General features: G+C 33.8%; 4 protein-coding genes across 4 annotated transcripts; 2 read left to right on the top strand and 2 right to left on the bottom strand.

The window, feature by feature from the left end:
- Window positions 1-6,000: 6,000 nt before the first annotated feature.
- LOC148179304 (uncharacterized) lies at window positions 6,001-9,537 on the bottom strand. Its single transcript, XM_088029877.1, has 2 exons — window positions 9,257-9,537; window positions 6,001-7,816 (listed from the first exon to the last, which is right to left on the bottom strand). Exons 1-2 carry the CDS (start codon window positions 9,266-9,268, stop codon window positions 6,308-6,310), a joined length of 1,521 nt encoding a protein of 506 aa, XP_087886003.1. The 5' UTR covers window positions 9,269-9,537; the 3' UTR covers window positions 6,001-6,307.
- Window positions 9,538-10,566: 1,029 nt separating this feature from the next.
- LOC148179305 (lysosomal alpha-mannosidase-like) lies at window positions 10,567-15,375 on the top strand. The gene is made up of 12 exons (XM_088029867.1): window positions 10,567-10,664; window positions 11,785-11,893; window positions 11,947-12,049; window positions 12,092-12,833; window positions 12,878-13,300; window positions 13,410-13,606; window positions 13,653-13,855; window positions 13,905-14,224; window positions 14,271-14,689; window positions 14,742-14,860; window positions 14,905-15,054; window positions 15,104-15,375. Exons 2-12 carry the CDS (start codon window positions 11,792-11,794, stop codon window positions 15,311-15,313), a joined length of 2,988 nt encoding a protein of 995 aa, XP_087885993.1. The 5' UTR covers window positions 10,567-10,664; window positions 11,785-11,791; the 3' UTR covers window positions 15,314-15,375.
- Window positions 15,376-16,222: 847 nt separating this feature from the next.
- LOC148179306 (nucleoside diphosphate kinase) lies at window positions 16,223-16,955 on the bottom strand. Its single transcript, XM_088029888.1, has 2 exons — window positions 16,794-16,955; window positions 16,223-16,737 (listed from the first exon to the last, which is right to left on the bottom strand). Exon 2 carries the CDS (start codon window positions 16,733-16,735, stop codon window positions 16,271-16,273), a length of 465 nt encoding a protein of 154 aa, XP_087886014.1. The 5' UTR covers window positions 16,736-16,737; window positions 16,794-16,955; the 3' UTR covers window positions 16,223-16,270.
- A 753-nt stretch (window positions 16,956-17,708) lies between these two features.
- Window positions 17,709-21,712, top strand: LOC148179307 (lysosomal alpha-mannosidase-like). Its single transcript, XM_088029866.1, has 13 exons — window positions 17,709-18,033; window positions 18,073-18,181; window positions 18,232-18,313; window positions 18,458-18,643; window positions 18,692-18,897; window positions 18,954-19,221; window positions 19,324-19,746; window positions 19,793-20,198; window positions 20,252-20,589; window positions 20,637-21,049; window positions 21,095-21,222; window positions 21,266-21,415; window positions 21,467-21,712. Exons 1-13 carry the CDS (start codon window positions 17,938-17,940, stop codon window positions 21,674-21,676), a joined length of 3,015 nt encoding a protein of 1,004 aa, XP_087885992.1. The 5' UTR covers window positions 17,709-17,937; the 3' UTR covers window positions 21,677-21,712.
- Window positions 21,713-22,619: the final 907 nt, after the last annotated feature.

Genomic DNA, 22,619 nt, shown 5'->3' on the forward strand with positions numbered 1-22,619 from the left:
AAAGCTGAAATTGCATTTGTGGTGGGGAAGATGATGCTGGGGAGGGTAGGTGCACTTGAAGTTATCGTAAACAGCTAATTAATAGAGGTATTTAATGAATAATTGTGGGGCTTTAAAATGAGATAAGCATATCGGCGTTAGTTGGCACATTAAACCGGTTAATGTGGAGATGTGACGTTTATCACTTCTGATTTTTGTTGTGAACTTAAATGGAAATCTGTCGATGTGGGACCAATAAATTCTTCGGTGTTCTTAGGTGTATTTAAAATTATAAAAAATCGGTACTCTTAATAGGATTAATACCTTGAAATATTTTCTAAAGCAGACTTTCATTTGCTCGCAATTGCGTGCAATATTCTAAATATTTGGAATTCAAGTAATAAGTAATTTACTTAATAAATATCTCTTAAAGAAAATGGCATTTTTAGAGTTCTTCGAGACGGAGATGAAGCAAAAGTAAGGCCTTAGGCCGTTCTAAAAAATGGATTTTACGTTGATAATAAAGAAATTGAACAGTTTGTCGCTGAGAGGGTGCCCGGTAATGAAAATTTACGAGGAGGTGTTTTTACTGCAAAATTACGAAGGACCCTTTCTGGAAAAGTCAGACTAAACGAAATGAGAAATATTCTGAATGCCATGGAAAATGTGTTTACCTGTTATAAAAGAGATGATCTTGTGCCGAGTTGGTTTATAATTTTTTTCTGTCATTCATATTCAGTTTAATGTACATTTAATCCCATGAAATATAAAGTAGGATTTAATTTAATTCCACAGACCTTTTTCTTTTTATGCTCTTTAAAACCATGCGAAACGCAACACACAATATGCCATAATGGCATGTAGCATAAAATCTGTCGTTTTACGATATCCACATGAATAAATAAAACATTGTAAAATAGAAATGATGACCTGACTTTAGAAATCCTTCATTTTATTTAGTTGGTGTTCGAAGCGATAAAATAGTGAATTATTCTTGTGAAAGGAGCATAGGAGATTAACGAGTGGTCTTCAGAAGTGATAAGAAGATTAAATTAAACATAACACAGACAATTTAAATTGATTCCTCCTATGATGTGTTTCCAAAGTGAGAAGTCGAAATAAGAATCAAATAACAAATACCTGAGTAATGGCCGACGAAAATTTCGGAAAGTTGATTTTTATTTTCGAAAATTTCATAGCTCAATATCTTTGAAACCACGTCAGATAGAAAAATGCGGTTTTCACCAATTTTTTTTCTCGCTTTCGTTGCTTAGAATCGGCTTTCAAATATTAATAATTCGATGATCAATTTTTTCGAAACAAAGATTTCCGACTTAAACGATGGAAAAAAATGAATTTTTCGTTTTCAGTTGTCTCTCGTAAACTATTTGTTCTACCAATCCGAAATTTTGCTCGACGATAGACTTTGAGCTGCTCTTCCAATTAATATATCAATCAAAGTCAGAAGGAAAACGTTGTTTTCTCCTTAAAAATCACTTTAAAAAGACCTCTTTAAAACATATTTTGTTCAATATCTAGTTAATTTGTGAAAGAAACCTACGTTATAAATGCTCATTTTTCGCAGAATTTCGCGCTAAATTCAAATCCTTGCTCAAAATTACCGTACGTCACCAAAAACTGAGTTATAGGATTAAAATTTTGGGTTATCGCCAGAGAACCAAATTTTTGACCGTCCGAAAATCGATAGAGAGATGCTGCTTTCGCCAGATTTTCTTGCATTTTCCGAAATTCAAAAATTTATTTGGCGCAAACTTAAAAAAGAAAATAACAATAATAGTTTATTGAAAAGAAGTTTAGAAATGCGTGAAAACCCAAATATGTATCAATAAATCTAAGAAAAAGTCCGACCTCATAGCCCATTCAACCTTCTTGCGTAAAACCCCGCAGAGACACAACAAAACTCTTTGTCGTATTCGTTCCCAGATCCAGTTTCTTATTTATCTTTTTCACCGCCTTTATTCACGTCGCTTTGGATAAATCCTTTATCGGGCATTGCCTTCACCATTAATCGAATTCGAACATCTGCAATTAGTAGCAGAAGCTCACCAACTTGCTGTGAACCACTCTATTACACGGATCTGCAATAATTGAATGATGTAAATGTCAGAATCGGTTGCAGGATAACACATCGGTGGTGACCACAGCGTCATGGGTATAATTGGGTGAGCGAAGCATTTAATTAAATGGCGCAAGGGTTTAATCACGCTCTCTCAAAAAGACGGCCTGTACTAAAAGATAAAATCAAATACATAATTATCAATCGGGATTCCGGCCTTGATTTTTGATGGGACGTTGTAAAGAAAAAAGTTATCGAGGCGATCTGCGTGGAACCGTAAACAAGAGACAGGAATGTGTAGTCATGGGTTCTTTATTCGATAAAATCTGTGTTTTAGTAATGAAAACCGACCGCGATTTTGACCGCCTGCATCTGATTAACGTCAGTGCTACAATGAATGCATTCTTTCTTTTGTTGGCAGTGCGGAGAAGACGAAAATTGTTATTTTTGTACTTTTTGGGGCTTAATTGACCAGGCGCCGTTTAATTGTGGTCATCAAGAGCAGAGTGTGGTCCGAAAATTGGTGATCCTTGCAGATAAATATTTACTTTGTTTTCTATTGGACTTTTGTTAGAGAAATTTATGAGCCGATTAGGAGTGTAAATTATGACGATACCCCACATCGACGATAAATCAAAAACGCATAAACTAAGACTATAGAAAATGTGCAGTTCTTTGTTACTAAAAGATTCTTCCTCTCAGTTGTCGGAGTACTTGGAATTTTATAAATCTCTTCATATGATTGATCGGCAATCAAAACTTGTTACAACTTCAATAATTTATAAGATAAACTTAAACAGCGCTTCTAAAAAATCGACAGAAAACCATTTAAACATAAATCTTACATTTCCGATTTTTCTTGTCTTCTTTCCCCGAAAGTTTCAACGTTTTCTCTCAAAAAGTTTGCAGGAAATGTTCAAGTTGTTCCGAATTAATTAAAGGAGCAAACCTCCTGAACATGCTTTTACATCCAGTTTGTAACTTCCTCTGTTTTTGGTACAGGTCAACAATTCCGTTTTTCCCCAAATATAATCCCACCAATCATTTGCAGTGACCTTTTTGATCATGAGCAGATTTAGTGTAATGTGCCATAAATTTTCACATTTGAGCAAATAATTTCTGGTTTCGTGCTAATACGATCACAATAATAATGGAGAATTTAACAGAACTGTTCATTGAGCTGTGGTAACATTGTCCTTTTTATTAAAGGAAAGGGTTGTGAATTATTTTATTTCACCCCAAAACAAAGCGATTTTTTATTTGTGCTTCACGAGTTCGGGAAAATTTTTGTGTCTTCAACTAATAAACAATAATATTTGGGTGATTTTTTTTTAAATATTTCGTGTTGTGAAAAAACCCGTTTTACAGTTTTATGATAAATCGCTTTGAAGCTCCATAAATTAAAGTCGTAAATCGTAATATGACCGCGCCAACGTTTCTAACCAAGTAATATTTTTGGATTAAAGTGTATATATTTGATAACAGAGTGCACAGTAGGTTTGGAATTTTTATTCTGCTGTCTCATTACTGATTTATAAATTACAAAAAATAAATTATAGAATTTTCAAAATTCTGTCTCTTCAAATCATCGTCCTTGTGTCGAAGAAAATCCCTGGTTTAATTTGCATTTGTCCAGCATTTTCTCCTCCCGCTCCACATGACCCTTTTCAATTACCTTCGCAGTGCATGTTTGTCCTAAATCGGACGTGATTCGCAGTTGTGCATACGTTCGATAAATAGGAAATTGGCGCTATTCCATTGCTGCTGTTGGATAATGGCATCACAGGGAGGGTAATTAATGGTGACTATAGCGGAACATGTCGCACGTACTCCCATTTATCTCCGTGAAGAAGAGCATCTGGTGCTCGAGCCATCAACTGGATCCCACGCACTCACGTTCACGTCTTGCACTTGGATAACTTCATCTCTTTTGATATTAATTCGGACTATGTTTGTGTCGTTGGGGGAAAACAGGATTTGGCTGCGTGCCATTGACGCAGTGGCAATTAAATGCCTGATTTGGGCAAGGACGTGATCCTTGCGAAAGTCTGGTGTTTCGGGGGTACTAATGGGGTTTTGATAGATAAGCTAGAGGAGGCAAAGTTTATGGAAAATTGCGATAGGGAGTTCATGCTTAATTACAGATTTATTCGACCGGAATTAAGGCTAAACACGCTTCAATTTTTTAGTTTTCGTATCTCAAAGTTGCTTTTCCTGCATAATGTCAAAATTGGATAAAATCGTAATTCTCGCAGTTGTTTTTCCTAGCATCCAAACATGTTTTCGAAAATGTAAAATTAAATTCTCACCTGAATGGAATGAAACTGTTCGAACAAAGTCTTGAATGGAAACACCCACGCTATCAACTCCCACAACGACGTAAAAAGGATATTTTACTCATCTAAACTTTTTCTGAACATTGAACAGGACACCAAAAAAAAACAGTTTATTGACTGGAGATGTTCCTACTTAACAGTGGTAGTTGAACAAGTAGTTTATAGTCCATGAAAGAAATTATATTTCACATCACATCTGCCATAATCGTAAAATCTCCAATGAAGTTGGCGAATTAAATTACTATTGTAATTTCGTATTTTATGTGAGACGGCACGAACTTTTAGTAACATCGTGAACAATGAACAAAACTAATTTTGTTTTTCCCCAGCTCCAATCTAAGTAATTTCGATTTCCACGCTGTCAGCATTTTTAAACTTTGTGGACATTTTCCATAAACCCTCATATTTATTTCCTGTCCCAGACCCGAATCTGCGCTCTGTCAATTCCTCTTTTACGTGAAAAATCCCAAACAGACCACGTCTCATTTCCACAAACTAGCATTTTCCCATTAACAAACTTCGTAGACGCTTCCTTTTATTAAAAAAAGAGATTAGAGCAAGTTAATTAACTCCTCAAGTTTCCAGCGAAAAAATCCCCATCTCTTGAAAAAGTCTCATTAATATAATACAATTCAGTGTGACGTGCAAAGGGGAACTCCCCTGGGTAAGATCAGGCTGCTTCGAAACTGCGAAAAGCTCAACCGGGACTAAAGTAGGACTCCAGGACAGCGAAATTGGGACTGAACAACCTTGACCTATTTACATGCGAGTCGGATAGTCCCGGCACCAGGTGGCGCTCGCACCTCTATTGATCCAGGCTCCGGAGCGAAGCTCCGGTTCTTGATCGTAATTCCTAACGTAACTTCATTCATGGCACAAGTTAAGATTGGGGTTTTTCAAAGGCTGATCTTGTTTTGGTTGGAAGTTTTCAGGTCATACAATTAGCTTAAAAACAGTAAAAATGTGTGACAGTATGACGGTAATTTTTTAAACTGGTGGGCATGCAGGCATGTTCCACAACCAACTATACACCAGAGCTAACATTTTTATGAGTCGAATTGGATGAGCAATATTGTGTTTTATGTTTTTACAAAATTTGTATTATATTTTTGTGAAATACATGTAACAAATCTTCAAATTTGTTACCAACTTATTTTCTAGGATCACTTGACTTGGTTTAAACTATTTTGGTCTATTATATTCTGTGAAATTAATGCGATTCTGCAAATCCGAACATCATTAAAAAATTAATTCAATAGAAACACTAAACAAATTAAAATCAGAAAAAAACACATTGCAAAAAATTTGTGCTGAAACAAAATTATGAGTTTCAGTAAGATTTATCTACATAATATAAAAAATCTCAGAAATAAGTGAACTAAAATATCTTGCAATTTATGAAAAATTAAAGTAAGTTAAAAAAATAACTAAATAAATTAACATTTTTAGTTTGGTGCATTTAGGCCTGGCGCATCCACCATTTTTATAATTTCATAATTTATTTTTTCTAATAGAAATAGTAAATTAAGTAAAAAATTATGAATGTTCAAACGATATTTAAGATTTATGAAAAGCGAATCAAAAGAAACTAAAAAAATTAAACAATAATTTCAGATTTTACAAAAAAGTTTAGGCTCTATTTGAAAATCTATACTACATAATATCAAAACATATAAAACATAATAATTTGAGTTTAAAAATGAACAAAATGTAAATTAAATAACATATTGCCACAGTAGAACTTGCATTCAGAATGTCTATCGAGTTTTGTACTGTGAGTATAAATTTAAATGAACTTAATATTGAAAAATATATTCTTACATACGTATCATAAGATTCTTAGAGTTACATTAGACTTGTCTCTAAACTAAAACAATACATCAATAACAGTTTTATGTACACATCGCAGTTGATTTCACTCTTTTAAATAATCGTTATCTCTCGCCTCCAGGTCGGATGAAATCAGCTGAACTTCGGATGTACTCCGATTTGGACGAACGGAAAGACCTCTCATTTCCTGATAAGTACGCAGTTGTAAATAATATAAAACACAAACCAGGATCAAAGTAATGCCAATCAGGACGAAAACCCAGACATTTGCGCTGTTTCCTGAACTGGATGAGTCATTCCCGACCAAACTTTCTTTTCTATAATGTTTGGGTTCAGGAACTGCGGGATTTTCCACACACTTGACTGCGTTAGGTTTGTCACTATATAAAATAAACTTGAAGTTGTCTTCAGCGAAGTAGTTTTCCATTTCTTTCTCCAAACCACAAGACAACAAATTGTTTTCGAGATCCAAAAACGCGATTTTTGGGAACCTAGAAATCAACCTTACGTAGTCCAAATAAGTTATGTTGTTGAAAGAGAAGTCCAGAGTGTCTAAACTGTCCAAAGAAAACACTCCCGTGATTTCTATATCTTCGATCACATTATGGGAGAAATTTAAGTAACGCAGGCGTGGGAGACTTGAGTAAAGACCTGTTTGAAACTTAGTAAGTTTGTTGTTGGAGATGTTGAAGAACTCCAGGTTGTGCAAACTCTGAAGAGTCTTTGATGGAACTTCTGCAATATTGTTGTTACTAAGATCCAAGTCTTCAAGATCGTCAAGACCTCGGAAAGATCCAGCTATGACCCGATCAATAGCGTTGAAAGACAAATCTAAGCGCTTAACACGGCTCATATTGTAGAATTCCAGAGCTGGAATAGTTGTGATGTGGTTATGTGGAAACCTGACTTCCAACAACGACGTCAAGTTCTCGAATTCATTAGCGTTCAACGTAGAGATCTTGTTGTAGCTCAAATCCAACAACTGCAGAGCACTCAAATTGTTAAACACGGTTCTAATGTTACTAATTTCGTTATAACTGAGATCTAAATATTTAAGATGCACCAAACCACGGAATGCAGTTGATACAATACTGTTGATTTCGTTGTGTCTCAAATGAAGTTCTTCCAAACTAATTAATTCGCGGAAGCCGTCTTCTGATAACGTATTGATGGAGTTATTCCTTAAGTCAACGTAAGTAATTTTTTTGACTCCTGCGAAAGTGTTGGGATAAATTGACCTAATATTGTTGTGAGCCAGAGTCAATCTCTGCAAGAAGATCAAACCAACGAAGGCTTTCTGCCTGATGGTATTAATCTGCGAGTTGGATAAATCGAGATTTTTTATTTGGTTCCCGGAAATGTCAAAACTTCCTGATTCTAGAGTTGGTAATGAACAATTGAGGCATCGAAGAGTTTCATCCAAGTGGTCAAATCTGTAAGGGGTGTTCTTGAAGTAGTCCGTCGTGGCGTTATAACAAGTTGCGGTGAGAGAACCACGTTCTCCATAAGAGCATTTCATCGACTCATAGCTAGATAAACGGACGTAGAGTAGTTGGACGAAAGGGCAGGCCGATATGAAGAATAATGTCAATAACTGGAAAATTAAATTGTATTAGTAGTGTTTAATTGCATTAAACGGATCAATAATAATTATTATTTGCCAAAATGCAATATGTGCAGTTTTTGTAACTCAGCCCGGTCAGTGAGCAACGGTTGCACTTCTAGGCAATATAGCAAATTTGCCTACAATTCATAATTTTACGTTCAACAAGTAAAGTGGAATGCGTTGTTATTTCAATTTTGTAAAAAAAAGGAAGCGATTACTTCGTTTTACCACAACAGATAATACTGACTGGCAAAACAACGCTATAGATGATACCGATGGAAGTATTGTTAACCACATTATGACCTTTTTAAAGGGCAGAATAATATTCTATGTAATCAAATTCGCGTCTTAAATGTTAAATAAAACGTGTTATTCTACAAGTCAAAAAACAGAACTAAAAAAATATAATTTTAAGGCTCTAATCAATTCCAAAAATTCGACTTCAAAAATTAGTTTAATAGGACCCTAAAAAGTACGTAACATAGGTATAATTTTAAAAGTTTTCCGAACTTTTGTAGATTAGAATTATGTAATTGTTATCAAAATTGGACGTCCGGCTAATATAATTTAATATCTTGTCCAGTTTTACGTACCACATTTTATAAATACATAATGCAAAAAATCCTTGTTGCGTGACCAATGAATCATTTTTTATACTTCGCTCAAAGATAATTTTGGTACCATTTAATCAAACTTAATATCAAAGTCTGAGATATAGCGTAAACATTGTCATTTCCTTTTGCGAAATTATTTTTATTTTTAATATTATTTATTATCTTATCTTTTGACATAAGGCAAACTAAACCTACAAGTGTTAAGTAAATTTTGTCTGAGTACATATTTATTTTTATAAAAATTATTCTATTTGAAAATTTATTATTTGTTTACACTTTTTCAAATTTAGAAATCATAAAAAAAATCTGGTTTCAGGTACTACCCAAATATATATCTGCAAATCACAGCAGCAGGTGCTAAATCAGAAATTTTGCCCACTAATATCAGATATTTATATTGCAAACAAATTCTGTCTTTTTGCAAAAGATAAAAATTCTCAAGAACTCATATTGACACTTTTGGGAGATTATGGGCCAATAACCTTAAAAATTTGATGATTTGTGTTATTATACACTTATCATTATCAGTGTATGACAATATTAACTGCAATTAGTTTGTTTATAATTTAGAAATGATCTGTTATAGACTTAAAAAATAGTTTTAGTGTCTTGTGGTTTCTTCCAGATAAAGAAAGTTACGAAGAAGTTAAAAAACTATAATCAATTAACGACCATGACGATTTCTAATAGGAAATTTTTAAATAAGACCTAGCTATAACCTATCACCTCTGATACTTTATCATGTTTTCTTCACCGCAAAATTCTTTATCTGCACTAAATGTTGCAAGTAATATTTAAATTAAAAAGTTCTTACCACACGATTCATGTTGCTTACTACGCATAAAAGCACCGATGATTGTTCCACACACGATTCTCAACGAGAATGATCACATTTGTCGTATATTTTCTAAGAGGAATTTATCATTTATCGTTTGCATTTACTGTTTGTTATAAACAAATGTTATCACAAGTAATTTCTTGGAAATGTATTATTTGACTAATTGAACGCGCTCTTGTTTTGTTTGAAACTACATTGACCAACTTGCCGAGAATTGTTGATAAAGACTGCCTTATCTTTTACCACTGCGCTCTTTATATTTGTATCTGGGAGGAAAGTCTTTCTTGGTCAAAACGATAATACTCCTATCGATGAGTATTTTGAGACAAGTTGTAATGAGCAATTGATTTAAGTTTATTTAAGACTTATCGTAATCATCTAACTCATTGGTGTAAATTTTCTGTTTGTGTTGATGGGTGATAAGGTTAAATTTAATATGAATTTACGGGAAATTAAGAGAGTTCTAAAGGTTTTACTGTCTTTTCATTTTGTTGTTTTGTTTCAATAAACTATGAAAACATGCAAAAAAAATTTTGAAATGAAAAGTTGGACCATTATGTAATTGAAACACTTTTTTTTAAATACAAAATTTCCAGTCTTTTATCATTGAAATTGGCTTACATTTTGCAGGTCATGTAGAAAATAACATTCTTTTAAAGTTAGACCACCCGTAAAATAAACCAACTGATATTAACATTATCAATAATTATCATAAAAAATAAATTATGCGTGATTCATTTGGCGTAATTTTTGTATAAGAATCTTATCCAAAACCGCAAATTCCAACCTCCGGAATTATAAAACACTCAATATGATATCGCAGTTTCAGCAGCCGCAGGAAGAAATTACGTGTCATCAAAAGATAACATATCGTTGTCGTGTATCATCCCAACCATTCTGCAGCAACCTATTTTCCATGCTAGAAGCTCGAAAATTTTTCCTCTTAATGAGCCATTTCGATTCATTTAGAAATGAAAAGTTCGGTTGAAACCTGTCAACCGGTCCGAAATTTATTCATATTCTTTTGAACTCAAGTGCAAATCATTAACGATCTGAAACTCATTGAGGCTTAATGTGCTTTTGTGGCTCATATTTTTAACAAGTTCTTTAGTTTTCAGCTTCCAATAACAAGGGTTTAAAAGTTTTCGAGAGAAACCGTGTTTTGTGGTCGTGACATTTTAAGGAATGATGTTCAAAACAACGAGATTGGAATGTGAAATTTTCAGAATGTTGCGGAACAACGAACATGTGAAAAATAAATTGGTTATCTTAATTTATTTCTTCAAGTTATTGGGAGAGATTGGGATTACCACAACACTTAGAATTGATCAGTCTGTGTTTTGGTGATTTAATTCGCGGACATATTTTCTTGGATTAAGTTTTGGTAAGAACAAGAAATTATGCTATTGGTTTAATTGTTTTTTTTTGCGTTTTAAAATCGATAATAATTGCCAAAATGAAAATTTTGATATCTATAGTATCAATTCACTCAAACTCTGAACACAACCACATTCGCAAAAGTTTCTTATTTAGTTAGAATTAGTATTTTTGTTCATTTGTTGAAGATATATTTATCGGTATTCTGATAACCTTTGACTGTTCGTGCGGACTGTTTGGAAAGCTAAATATTTTATATTTACCTACCTTGTTTTCTAAATGGTTTAATACAAAAATAAAAAAATTGAAAATTTGGTTAAAGAATTTTCTTGATTTTACATTTGTTGAAAAATACTTGTATATAAATAACTATAAGAGCAATTAAAAAAGCAAACCTTGAATTTTAAGTTATGTTGAAATTATTGGTTTTAGAAAAAAAATCTTACTGTGTTATGTTTTGTAAAAAAAATAGAGCATTTATTATGAAAAGATGAAAATTCGAATAAATAACTTCGATCTTCTATGGTATATGTAGACTCGCCAAAAATTGATAACAAAGATTTATTGGTTGCATATTCCAATATAAAATTCAATTTTTTAATTAAAGATGGATTTATAGTTTTGCAAAATTATTGTAAAGAATTTGCACATGTTGTAGTTTCAAAAGTAATTTTTGTTGACAATATTTAGATAGATTTATTCGCAGTACAACTGATATAGTTGGGTACTTATAAAGATCCGACAAAAATCTGAAAAAACTGCAAAATTCTTGAACTAAAAGTAAACCCAGACAGAAAATCTAATAATTTTAAAACCAAAAAATTTTTTTTCGAAATTAAATTTATAATTTTGTTGAGACTTTTTCTCTGCTGATGCAAAAAGAAAAAAAACACATTACATTATGTATACTTAATGGTATTTATTAATTCAAGCAAAAAAATCTGTATAGATAATGGAATTTTTGCATAAAAAAGGCTCTCATTATAGATAACAAGATAACAAACCTTCATAATTAAAGTGTAGTAAAGCTAATTTCAGATAACTCTTTATTATCTTGATAGTAAAAAGCAAATACTCAATATGTTTCAACAATAAATTATCTCCATAAAACAAAAGTGATCTTGCAGATACGACATGAATTCCGCAATATGTCTTCTTTTGTTACTTTTGAATCTCTCTATAGTTCTGAACAAACCATATAAAAGAGACATTGAAGGATTCCCTGCTACGTGTCAGGTACGTCAATATTTCTCTTAAAATTCACTAAATTACAAGATAAATGTTTCAAGGCATGTCATCCAGTAGATGAAGAAAAAATCAATATTCATCTAGTTCCACACTCTCACGACGATGTCGGTTGGTTGAAAACCGTAGAACAATATTATTATGGGAGTAAGTTATACATTTTTGAAAGCTTTTATAAATTTTTCTTAGGCCATAGAAGCATCCAATATGCTGGAGTACAGTACATCATCAGTTCATCAATTGAAGCTCTAATAGGCCATCCAGATAGACGCTTCATCCAAGTTGAGTCAGCTTTCTTCTGGAGATGGTGGCAAAATCAACCTGACGCTCTCAAAGAACAAGTTAAACAATTAGTTAACAATGGGCAATTAGAAATTGTCAATGGCGCATGGTCAATGAATGATGAGGCTGCTTCTCATTACCATTCAACAATCGATCAGTTTACTTGGGGATTTCGATTCTTAAATGACACGTTTGGAGATTGTGGAAGACCTAAAATTGGTTGGCAAATTGATCCTTTTGGTCACAGCAGAGAACATGCGTCACTGTTAACTCAATTGGGTTTTCAAGGACTAGTAATCGGACGCCTGGATTATAGAGATAAGCAGAAGAGACGAACCGACAAAAATTTAGATTTTATCTGGCAAGGAAGTGCTAATTTAAACAACTCCCAGTTGTTCACAACCATGTTCCCTGATTTCTATGGTACCATCGATGGGTTTTGCTTTGATGTCCTGTGTCATGACGATCCCATCAACGATAATGAAGAGAGTCCCGAGTATAACTTAAAGTCAAGAGTTGATAAATTTGCTCAAAAAATGGACACATACAAAAGTTACTACAAGACTTCTCAATTCTTGGTTCCTATGGGCGGAGATTTCAATTATCAAGCAGCTGAGATCAACTTCTCCAATTTAGACAAACTAATCAAGTAGTACCACGTTTTTTTTACATTTTAGTCAACTTTTGTTTTAGAGGTTTTGAGGGTCATAAAACGTACAACGTTTTTTACTCAACTCCTTCGTGTTATATTAAAGCAGTGAATGACGAATTGAACAAAAAGAGCATGGAACTAACGAAAAAAACTGACGATTTCTTTCCTTATGCTTCCGAGTCTCATGCTTTCTGGACCGGGTACTTTACATCAAGACCAACATCCAAAAGGTTCGAAAGAGTTGGAAATAACATTCTTCAAGCAACCAAGCAACTGACTACGTTCTCGAAAATTAACGGAGTTGATAAAGAGAGTTCTATCAATGAGCTAAGAGATGTTATGGGGATTATGCAGCACCACGACGCTATTACAGGAACAGAGAAGCAAGCCGTTGCTAATGATTATGCAAGGTTGCTAACGAAAGCTATTAAAGAGGCTGAAGCTCCGATTGGAACCATTATTGGGTAATGTAACTTTAATTAAAATTTATGACCATGATAAAGATAAAATATGACATAACGCCAATAAGTGATAAACAAAACAAACAAAGGATGCAAAACAATTTTCTTTTAGAAACCTTCTAAAAAAGAACCCTCGAACTGAATTTAACCTGAAGTTAGAAACCTGTTTATTGGCCAATGTTAGTATCTGTGAAACCTCAACTAAAGATCGTTTTGTGGTCACTGTTTATAATCCTTTATCGCGCCCAGCAACTCACTATGTTCGTCTACCTGTTAATGAAGACAACTTTAAAATTACTGGACCTGATGGTAATAAATTTAGCTCTAAAGAACACTAACTAACTCAAAAATGTAGGCGAAGAAGAGTACGATCTTTCAGATACCATTTCGACCTTCGATTATATAAAAGAAAGCACGAAACCAAGTTCCAAAGAACTAGTTTTTGCTGCTAAGAACATACCACCTCTTGGTGTAAAACTGTATTATATAGAAAAAATACAAGGGGAGGTAAAGTTCCAACCGTTTGAAAATGTCTCTGATGTGGATTTCGGAACTAAAGTAAGTACTTTTGAATGGGTATATTTTTATTAATTTATCTTCGGCGTAGATTAATGGATTTAGTATTGATAACACAACCGGTTGTCTAAAAACTGTGACTATCAACGGATTAACATTAAATGTTACTCAAGGTTTTTTGTACTACCTTGGTTACTCCAGTGGTAGCAGGTCCTCTGGAGCCTATATTTTCAGACCCAAAGACCAAACCGCTAAAGTAATTTCTGAAACGGTTGAAGTCAAAGCAAAGAAAGGAAAACTTGTTGATGAAGTTCTCCAAGTATACAACTCGGAAGTCTCCCAAATCATTCGCGTTTACAAAGGCGATGAAGGTTATATCGAATTTGATTGGCTCGTTGGGAATTTAAAAGTGTAAGCTTTTAACTTACTCCTATTTTTCCTATTTCTTTATTTGCAGAGACTACAATGCAGGGAAAGAGATTATCACCCGATTTAAAGTCGAGAATTTCACTAATAACGGAGTCTTTTATACTGATTCAAATGGACGGGAACAGATCAAAAGAGAACTAAATAAAAGAAGTGATTACACGTACAAATCTGATGAAGAACCTGTCTCCAGTAATTATTACCCGGTTACCACAAAAATTGTTCTAAAAGATGAAGAGCAAAATTTAGAGGTTGCTGTGTTGAACGATCGGGCCCAAGGTGGTACCAGTTTAGCTGATGGAGTAATTGAATTGATGGTCCATAGAAGATTAGTGCGGGATGATGGATTTGGTGTTGGCGAACCTCTGAAAGAAGATCAATATGGTTACGGATTGTACGCTAGAGGTCAACACTATTTCATGTTCGGTTCGGAGAAAGTTGATGCCAATGGTACCAAAACACTTTTACCACACAATAATAGAAACTAATTTTGAAATTTAAGGAACATCAACTGCAGCTTTAGAACGTGATTTGACTAATAGAAAAATTCTAGCACCGTTGGTTTTGGTGGGAGAAGTCAGTGAAGATCTTGTCACTCTTCAGCAATACGTGAATTTTGAAGTCAGTTAATAATTTCACCACTTCGATTTTTATCCTTTGTATAGTTTTCAGGTCTTACACGTTCTCTTCCTCAAAACGTTCACATCCTGACTTTGGAACCTTGGAGAGACAGTTTATATCTTCTGAGATTGGAACACACTCTAGAAAAGCACGAAGATCCAGTTCTTTCTCAGCCCGTTGTAGTGGACATAGAAGTATGGGTTTGACTTTTTTTGTGGAAATATTCAAAAATGTGCTTTTTAGTACTTGTTCACTGGTTTTGAGATTTCTGAAATTGGAGAAACTACCTTGGGGGCTAATCAGTGGGTGGATAATTATGAACTGGAAGAAAAGTTGCTGTGGAACGATGAGCTGCCGGTGTCTTGGATGAAACTGGATGAAAATAACCCGTTGAAAATTGAGCTGCATCCTATGCAAATTCGTACGTTTATCATTAAAGTTCAAGTAAAATAAATAAAGGATCAATCAATCTGTTGTATCATATAGTGGTACTACTATAACAAAAAATATATTTATTTTTGCAAAATTAAAAAACCAGTTTTATTGTTATTAAAGTCTCTAATATTATTAATAAATCAAAGACAGAAAACTTTAATTAAAAAATATAAGAGTATTATTAATGGAATTGATAAAAAAAATATCATTTCGTATTATCTGATTCGTTTAATTTCAGTTTTACTCCATCTGTTCCAAAATAAGTGTCTGACTGTGGATTTTTATTTGTTCAAAAGTCCACTTTCGAAAAAAAATGTAGAGATTTTTTTTATGTCTATTTTCACAACTACATAAAAATAATTACATTTAAAAATTAACTAACATAATTAACATTATTAACAAGTTTAACAACCAAAATGATACAAGAGAAACTCGATCTTATTCGCGATCAAGTTCATGCCGCATCACTTGAATTGCGGATTCGGAACATATTACATTGCGTTGCAATGTACTCGACAATCGGTTCTTGTTCTTGCTTATGTAATAAACAATAAACCTTAAATAAAGTGTCATTTGATACAAAAATTAACAATTAAACATTTTTACCTGTTCACATAAAAAAAATTGTTGACAGGTCCCAAACTGCAGCAACCTACTAAAATGTTTTTTTCTGTACTTAAAATAAAGGAATTAATTCATTTCTCTGCATAATTTCAATAACCCCAAAAAAAGTGAAATCGGACACTTATTTTGGAAGAGAGGGAGTATGTACAATTTAGTAGAATGCTAAAAAGTGAGAACTGACAGTTTTTTAATGAAGTTTTAGACTCCAACTCATTAAAATAGCTATAAAAATAAAATAAGAAAATAAAACTCGGAATGTTAATTAATTTATAAAAGAAAACGTGTGTGAAAATAAAACAAACATTTCAACATATTTATTATTTATTTAAATAATTTTTAAATATCGAAAAATCAATCTTCGTACACCCAACCTTCATTCGCCGGCGTCCATCCAATCAATTCCTTCTCTCCAAACCACAATGCGATTTCCTTGTTAGCAGACTCAACAGCGTCGGAACCATGAATAATATTACGTCCAACTTGTATACAAAGATCCCCTCGAATTGTTCCAGGAGCGCTGTCGGCCGGATTTGTGGCCCCCAACATAACACGACCAGTTTTGACAACATTTAAACCTTCCCAAACCATTGGGACAACAGGGCCGCTATTCATGTATTTTACCAAACCAGGGAAAAACGGTTTACTGGATAAATCGGAATAGTGTTTTTGAAGAAGTTCTTCACTCGCCCACATGAATTTCAAAGCAACCAATTTGAAGCCTTTTTGTTCGAATTGTTTGATGATTTTCCCGACGAGACCGCGTTGGACGCCGTCGGGTTTGACCATGATGAAGGTTCGTTCGCGTGGGACCGACATTGCTGAGGAAAATGGGGTGAACACGTGAAGATTAAAGTGTTTGGGAGTTTGGTCTTACCTGATTTTGGTAAAAAGATAAAGAGCTAATGGACGATCGGAAAATTTTGGAGTTTAATAGAAGTACCACAACGTCACACGTGGCACCGGTGAAATTGAACAGCTGAGGTGGACGCGATAAAAATACTTGGCGCAGACTCAGAAGTTTCTTATCATGGACTTGGCTTGGATTAACAGCTTATCCATATCGAATCTTTTCTGCGGTTTTTGAGGAACTTACATTTATTATTATTTATGTTACTGAAATTTTAAGAGGAGGTAGGTACTAGAAAAAATACTACGAACTTTTGATCAAAATCTCAATGACGTACAGTGGGATTTTTGTTATTGAAAAAAAACAGATCCTCTCAGAAATAACAGATATTTTTTTTATATCACTCATTTTTACTTTGTTGTTATTAGACAAAGTTGATTTGTTGATTTTCAGCTTCTAATATTTCAATATTGATTTCATCTGTAAGCGTCACAATAAAGTGGCAAACAATACATAATTGTTTAATCAATGGCATGAATCAATGTTTCAAGGTGAAAAAATAGCGCTTTTATTTAACCGTGATGTATAAATGTTTATCATTGAATTAAGCTTACAAATGAGTACTTTTTAGGTTCTTTGAAATAAAATTAATATTTTGTAATAAATTCTGATTGTTCACCATAAATGCGGCAATTAACAAAAAGTGGTTTGAATGTGACTATTGTTTTCAGAAATATTTTTTCTAAATGATTTTGTAAATAATACACCCACACATAAGTGTAAAGATAAAATCTGTCAGTTTATAAATTATAATAATTACAAGAAATAAAAAGATCCAAGTCCAAGGTTATTAAGTTTTTCTTCCATTTGTTCTTATTCAAACGTCTGAAGGTTATAAACAAATTTGAAACCAATGTCCCGGGTGCGATAATTTACTATTATATTTAATCATTTCAAAATGCATCAGTCCCACTCCAACTACTCAATTCGTCATCGAAACTCGGTACATCCACAAAAGCTTTGCTCCTTCCCAGACGAAGTTACAAATTCTACTCGCTTCATCCAACGTAGCAACAAATTTATCTTCGTCAAACCCCTGTGAATCTACAAGTGGCGCTCGTAAATAAAAATTCGCTCAATCATGTAGTCAATATTTAAAACAGCTCGAATCATGGATCATCGAGTATTAATTATTGCGTTCTCTTTGAATTTCTTTGTGGCTTCGGTTCCGATCACAAGAGATGTTAAAGTGGCCGCCACTTGTAATGTAAGTTGATTGCAAAGACATGTTTTACCTTTTTTGTAGAATTGTCATCCGATTGTTAAAGGGAAAATTAATGTGCATTTAGTACCACATTCGCACGATGATGTTGGATGGCTGAAAACGGTAGATCAGTACTACTACGGCTCTGGAGGTAATGATGTTTTCTCGGTGGTAACAGCAAAGTGATTAATTTATTGGCAGCTTATCATAATCAGGAGAATGCGGGTGTGCAGTATATTATCAGTTCAAGCGTTGCGGCGCTCAAGAGCCACCCCGAGAGAAGGTAATGTGAAGTCTAAACAAAAGAACATTTCTTTAATTTACATAATTTTCTTTTTAATTGATTTGATTTTGCTTAATTATTTATTGTTGTTTTGATGTGGTTCTGTGTTAAAACTCTGAATGCTTGTCTGATTTTCCATTCAAGATTCATTCAGGTCGAAACCGCCTTCTTTTGGAAATGGTGGCAAAATCAAAACGATAAGGTTAGACAGGACGTGGTTGATTTGGTTAATAATGGACAATTGGAGATTATTAATGGGGCTTGGTCCATGAATGATGAGGCGGCGTCTCATTACCACTCAACCATAGATCAGTACACTTGGGGTTTCCGGTAAGGCAAAAAATAATTACAAATTGATTTATTTTATTTTTTACAAAGGATTTTAAATGACACTCTCGGGGACTGTGGAAGACCGAAAATTGGATGGCAAATTGATTCTTTTGGTCATAGTCGAGAACATGCGTCGCTTTTGAATCAGTTGGGTTTTCAAGGGCTGATTATTGGACGTATTGATTTCAGAGATAAGGATAAAAGAAGGACGAATGGGAATTTAGATTTGCTCTGGAGAGCCAGTGATAGTTTAGGTAAAACTATGGGAATTACACGACGTTAAAGACTAAAATTTCAGTTTAAATTGCAGATAATCCTTACACTTTTACATCAATGTTTCCTGATCTCTACGTGTCCGAACCGGGCTTTTGTTTCGATATTCTTTGTACCGACAAACCAATAAACGATGATGAGACAAGTCCAAATTACAATCTTGATCGAAAAATCGAACAGTTTGCTCAACGCATGGATTCTTATATCAATTATTATTCAACATCTAATCTTCTTATTCCGATGGGTGGAGATTTTAATTTTCAGGCAGCTGAAATTAATTTCTCAAATCTTGATAAACTTGTTAAGTAAGTAGATCAGATTTAAAAATGACTAAAGTTAATAAAAAAAAATTAAATCCAATATTTAGTAACGAATTAAACTCCAATTTCTGTTGTATTCTATTACAGAGGCTTTAAAAACCACAGCAAATACAACGTTATCTATTCAACCCCATCTTGCTACATCCAAGCTGTAAATAAAGAACTTACCAGAGACTCTCTCAAACTTAAAGAAAAAACGGACGATTTTTTCCCTTACGCCTCAGATAACCACTCATTTTGGACCGGCTATTTCACGTCCAGGCCCACCCATAAACGATACGAGAGACATGCAAATAATGTTTTACAAAGTGCTAAACAACTCGCTTCTTTTGCGAAAGTTGGTGGTCTAAATGTTGAAAACAGTTTGGACGACTTGAGATCTTCTCTTGGGATCATGCAGCACCATGATGCCATCACTGGAACTGAAAAAGAGGCAGTGGCGAATGATTATGCCAGGTTACTCACCCAAGGATTAAAGAAAGTCGAAGCACCGGTTGGACAAATAATAGGGTAATAAACTGATCAAAACAATTAAAAAATAACATTGTTTGCTTAGGAATATGCTGAAAAAAAACGAATCGTCTGAAGTAGACTTAAAACTTGTGACTTGTCTTTTATCGAACGTCAGTATTTGCTTAGAATCTCAACAGGAAAGGTTCTTGGTGGTGGTGCAAAACCCGCTAGCAAGAACTATAACTCATTACGTCCGTCTTCCTGTTAATGGTACTAGCTACAATATCACTGGCCCCGATGGTGAAGAAGTATACGACATCTTTGATAATATCAATGATTTTGATTATGTAGAAGAAGATGTGAAGCCTTCCACCAAACAACTTGTTTTTGCAGCAAGAAACTTGCCACCTCTAGGTATCAAGTTGTACTACATTGGAACGACAGAAGCTGAATCTACCTTCTACCAACCCTTTAAGAATCTAACAGATGATCAGGATTTTGGAACCGAGGTTTGTCAGTGGTATTTCAAAAAACAGATTCATTGTCAAATATTTAATTTCAGACTAACGGCTTTAGTGTAGACTCCTCTGGTAAACTTTCTTCAATTACCATTAATGGTAAAACTCTGAATGTAAGTCAAGGCTTTCTTTACTATACCGGGATGAACTCGCACGGTGGTGGCGCTGAAAACCGCCCTTCCGGTGCTTATATCTTTCGGCCAAGCGAAACTGAAGCAGTTCCTTTGGTGACAGAACCAATTAGTTTCCAAGCTGCAAGAGGTAACCTTTGTGACGAGTTTCTTCAAAGTTTCAACGATGAGGTTACACAGATTATCAGAGTTTATAAAGGGGAAATGAACGCGTACATCGAGTTTGACTGGCTGGTTGGAAATCTTCAATTGTAGGGTTTTTTCTTTACGTTATTGCTCGTTAACACGTGTGTTTTAGTGTTAAGTCCAAAGGCAAGGAAATGGTGACGCGGTTCACAGTAAATGATTTTAACAACAATGGTGTTTTTTATACCGACTCTAATGGACGCGAACTTATTAGAAGAGAATTAAATTTAAGAAGTGACTACGACTATGATGCTTCTGAAGAACCAGTTTCTAGTAATTACTATCCGGTGACTACAAGACTTGTCATTAGGGACGAAAGTAAAAGTTTAGAAGTTGCAGTGTTAAATGATAGAGCTCAAGGTGGAACTAGTTTGAAAAACGGAGAACTAGAGCTAATGATTCATAGAAAATGTACAGCTGATGATTCTTTTGGTGTCGGACAAATCTTAAACGAGAGACAGTATGGTGTTGGTCTATATGCTAGAGGTCAACATTATCTTATGTTTGGATCTTCAGAAACTACCGGTAAATAATTTAAATTGTTTGATGCATCTCACAACGTTCTTTTAGAGAGTTTATCAGTAGCAGAGCGTGAACTTGTCCAAAGAAAACTGTTATCCCCTTGGATTTTACTTTCTGATGCCACTAGAACAGAGCTTGACTCTTTAGAGAAGCTCCAAGCTCTAGTACACTTTAAGGTAACTACAGATAACAAAAGATTAAATATTACTAGTTCAACAGTTTGAAGGTCTTACTAAATCCCTCCCTTTGAACGTCCATCTTCTTACATTCGAGCCGTGGAATGACGATACGTACATTCTCCGCTTCGAACATATTCTTGAAAAGAACGAAGACCCGAAGCTGTCACAATCTGTTACAATAAATCTAAAGGCAAGTTCAACAAAAATGTAATTTAATGAGTGAATAAGTTATTCATTTCAGGGTCTTTTCACGAAATTCGATGTTACCGATGTTTCTGAAACAACACTCGGTGCTAATCAATTGTTGGACGATTACAACAATGAGGAAAAACTAATTTGGAATGGAATTGTTCCCACGCCTTTATCTAGATTGGATACGGCTAATCCCTTAGAAATTGAGTTGAGTCCTATGCAAATCAGGACATTTATTGTGAAGGTTGCCAAAAAATGAAATGAAGTTTTCGATGAATAAAGATATGAATTTTAATGTGGTTTTATTGTAGCACGGAAGGCTGAATTTCGTTCACTTTGGGACGTTACATAATTAACGATTTTACGATTTAAATTTATATAAACATAATTGCGTGAACACAAAATACCGTTATTAAATAATACTTTTTTTCACGTAAAAAGTTACCTACTTACGTGGTTTTATGTTGTAGAATATCAAATAGAACTTTGAATTGTTGCGTAAACAGTGATTATAAACACGAACAGTATAGATTCTAAAAATATAACTTTTAAACTCAAATCCTCATGAAAGAATGGTTTGCATGTTGTGATAAAATTAAGTACATATTATTTTTAAAAGAAACTACATGAAATTACATAAACGACATATAACGAGAAGCTAATTTATTTACGACAGAAAAAAAATTCTTTGGTCCGTGAATATTTTTATTACTACCTACCTACTAGAAGTTAGTTGCTAAATTTCTGCTGACAATCATAAATTCTGATAGATTTCCAGCCCTATTATTAAATATATTACTTCTTAAATGCGTCATAGTATAGTAAGTTACATTACCACGAGAATAAGAAAGAATTTTATTAGTAGCTACATAGGTCAAAATAATATCGAGTAATAAGAATTACACAAAATCGTGATGTTCAAACACATGCACGGTTGTTTGATCAATTTAAGAATCTCTTAAACGAAAAACTTTTTAAAATAAAAACATTCAAAAATTTAGACGATTGCTGTTCACTTACGCATCAGTTGCAGATGTCACTAACTCTGAATGTGCTTAACTAAGCAATCAAATTATATAAATAGAACGAAAATCGTACAATAATTTTTTAATTTACTTTTAATGCCAAACAATAGCTACTTTAAATTTACAGATAAAATTTTGATAACATTGTTATATGCATACATGTATGTAAGTACATAT

This window comes from Gnatocerus cornutus, chromosome 2 (assembly GCF_029298725.1).
Source record: "Gnatocerus cornutus isolate USDA-ARS CGAHR chromosome 2, icGnaCorn1.1, whole genome shotgun sequence".
Taxonomy (NCBI): domain Eukaryota; kingdom Metazoa; phylum Arthropoda; class Insecta; order Coleoptera; family Tenebrionidae; genus Gnatocerus; species Gnatocerus cornutus.

Excerpts from the sequence above, each read along its gene's own strand:
- LOC148179305 (XM_088029867.1), top strand. The coding sequence starts at position 11,792 with ATGAATTCCGCAATATGTCTTCTTTTGTTACTTTTGAATCTCTCTATA. Across the intron at positions 14,861-14,904 it reads AGCAATACGTGAATTTTGAA|TTTTCAGGTCTTACACGTTC; the intron begins GTCAGTTAATAA and ends TCCTTTGTATAG. Across the intron at positions 15,055-15,103 it reads CCGTTGTAGTGGACATAGAA|TACTTGTTCACTGGTTTTGA; the intron begins GTATGGGTTTGA and ends TGTGCTTTTTAG.
- LOC148179306 (XM_088029888.1), bottom strand. The coding sequence starts at position 16,735 with ATGTCGGTCCCACGCGAACGAACCTTCATCATGGTCAAACCCGACGGC.
- LOC148179307 (XM_088029866.1), top strand. The coding sequence starts at position 17,938 with ATGGATCATCGAGTATTAATTATTGCGTTCTCTTTGAATTTCTTTGTG. Across the intron at positions 18,644-18,691 it reads CAGTACACTTGGGGTTTCCG|GATTTTAAATGACACTCTCG; the intron begins GTAAGGCAAAAA and ends TTTTTTACAAAG. Across the intron at positions 20,590-20,636 it reads CTGGTTGGAAATCTTCAATT|TGTTAAGTCCAAAGGCAAGG; the intron begins GTAGGGTTTTTT and ends CGTGTGTTTTAG.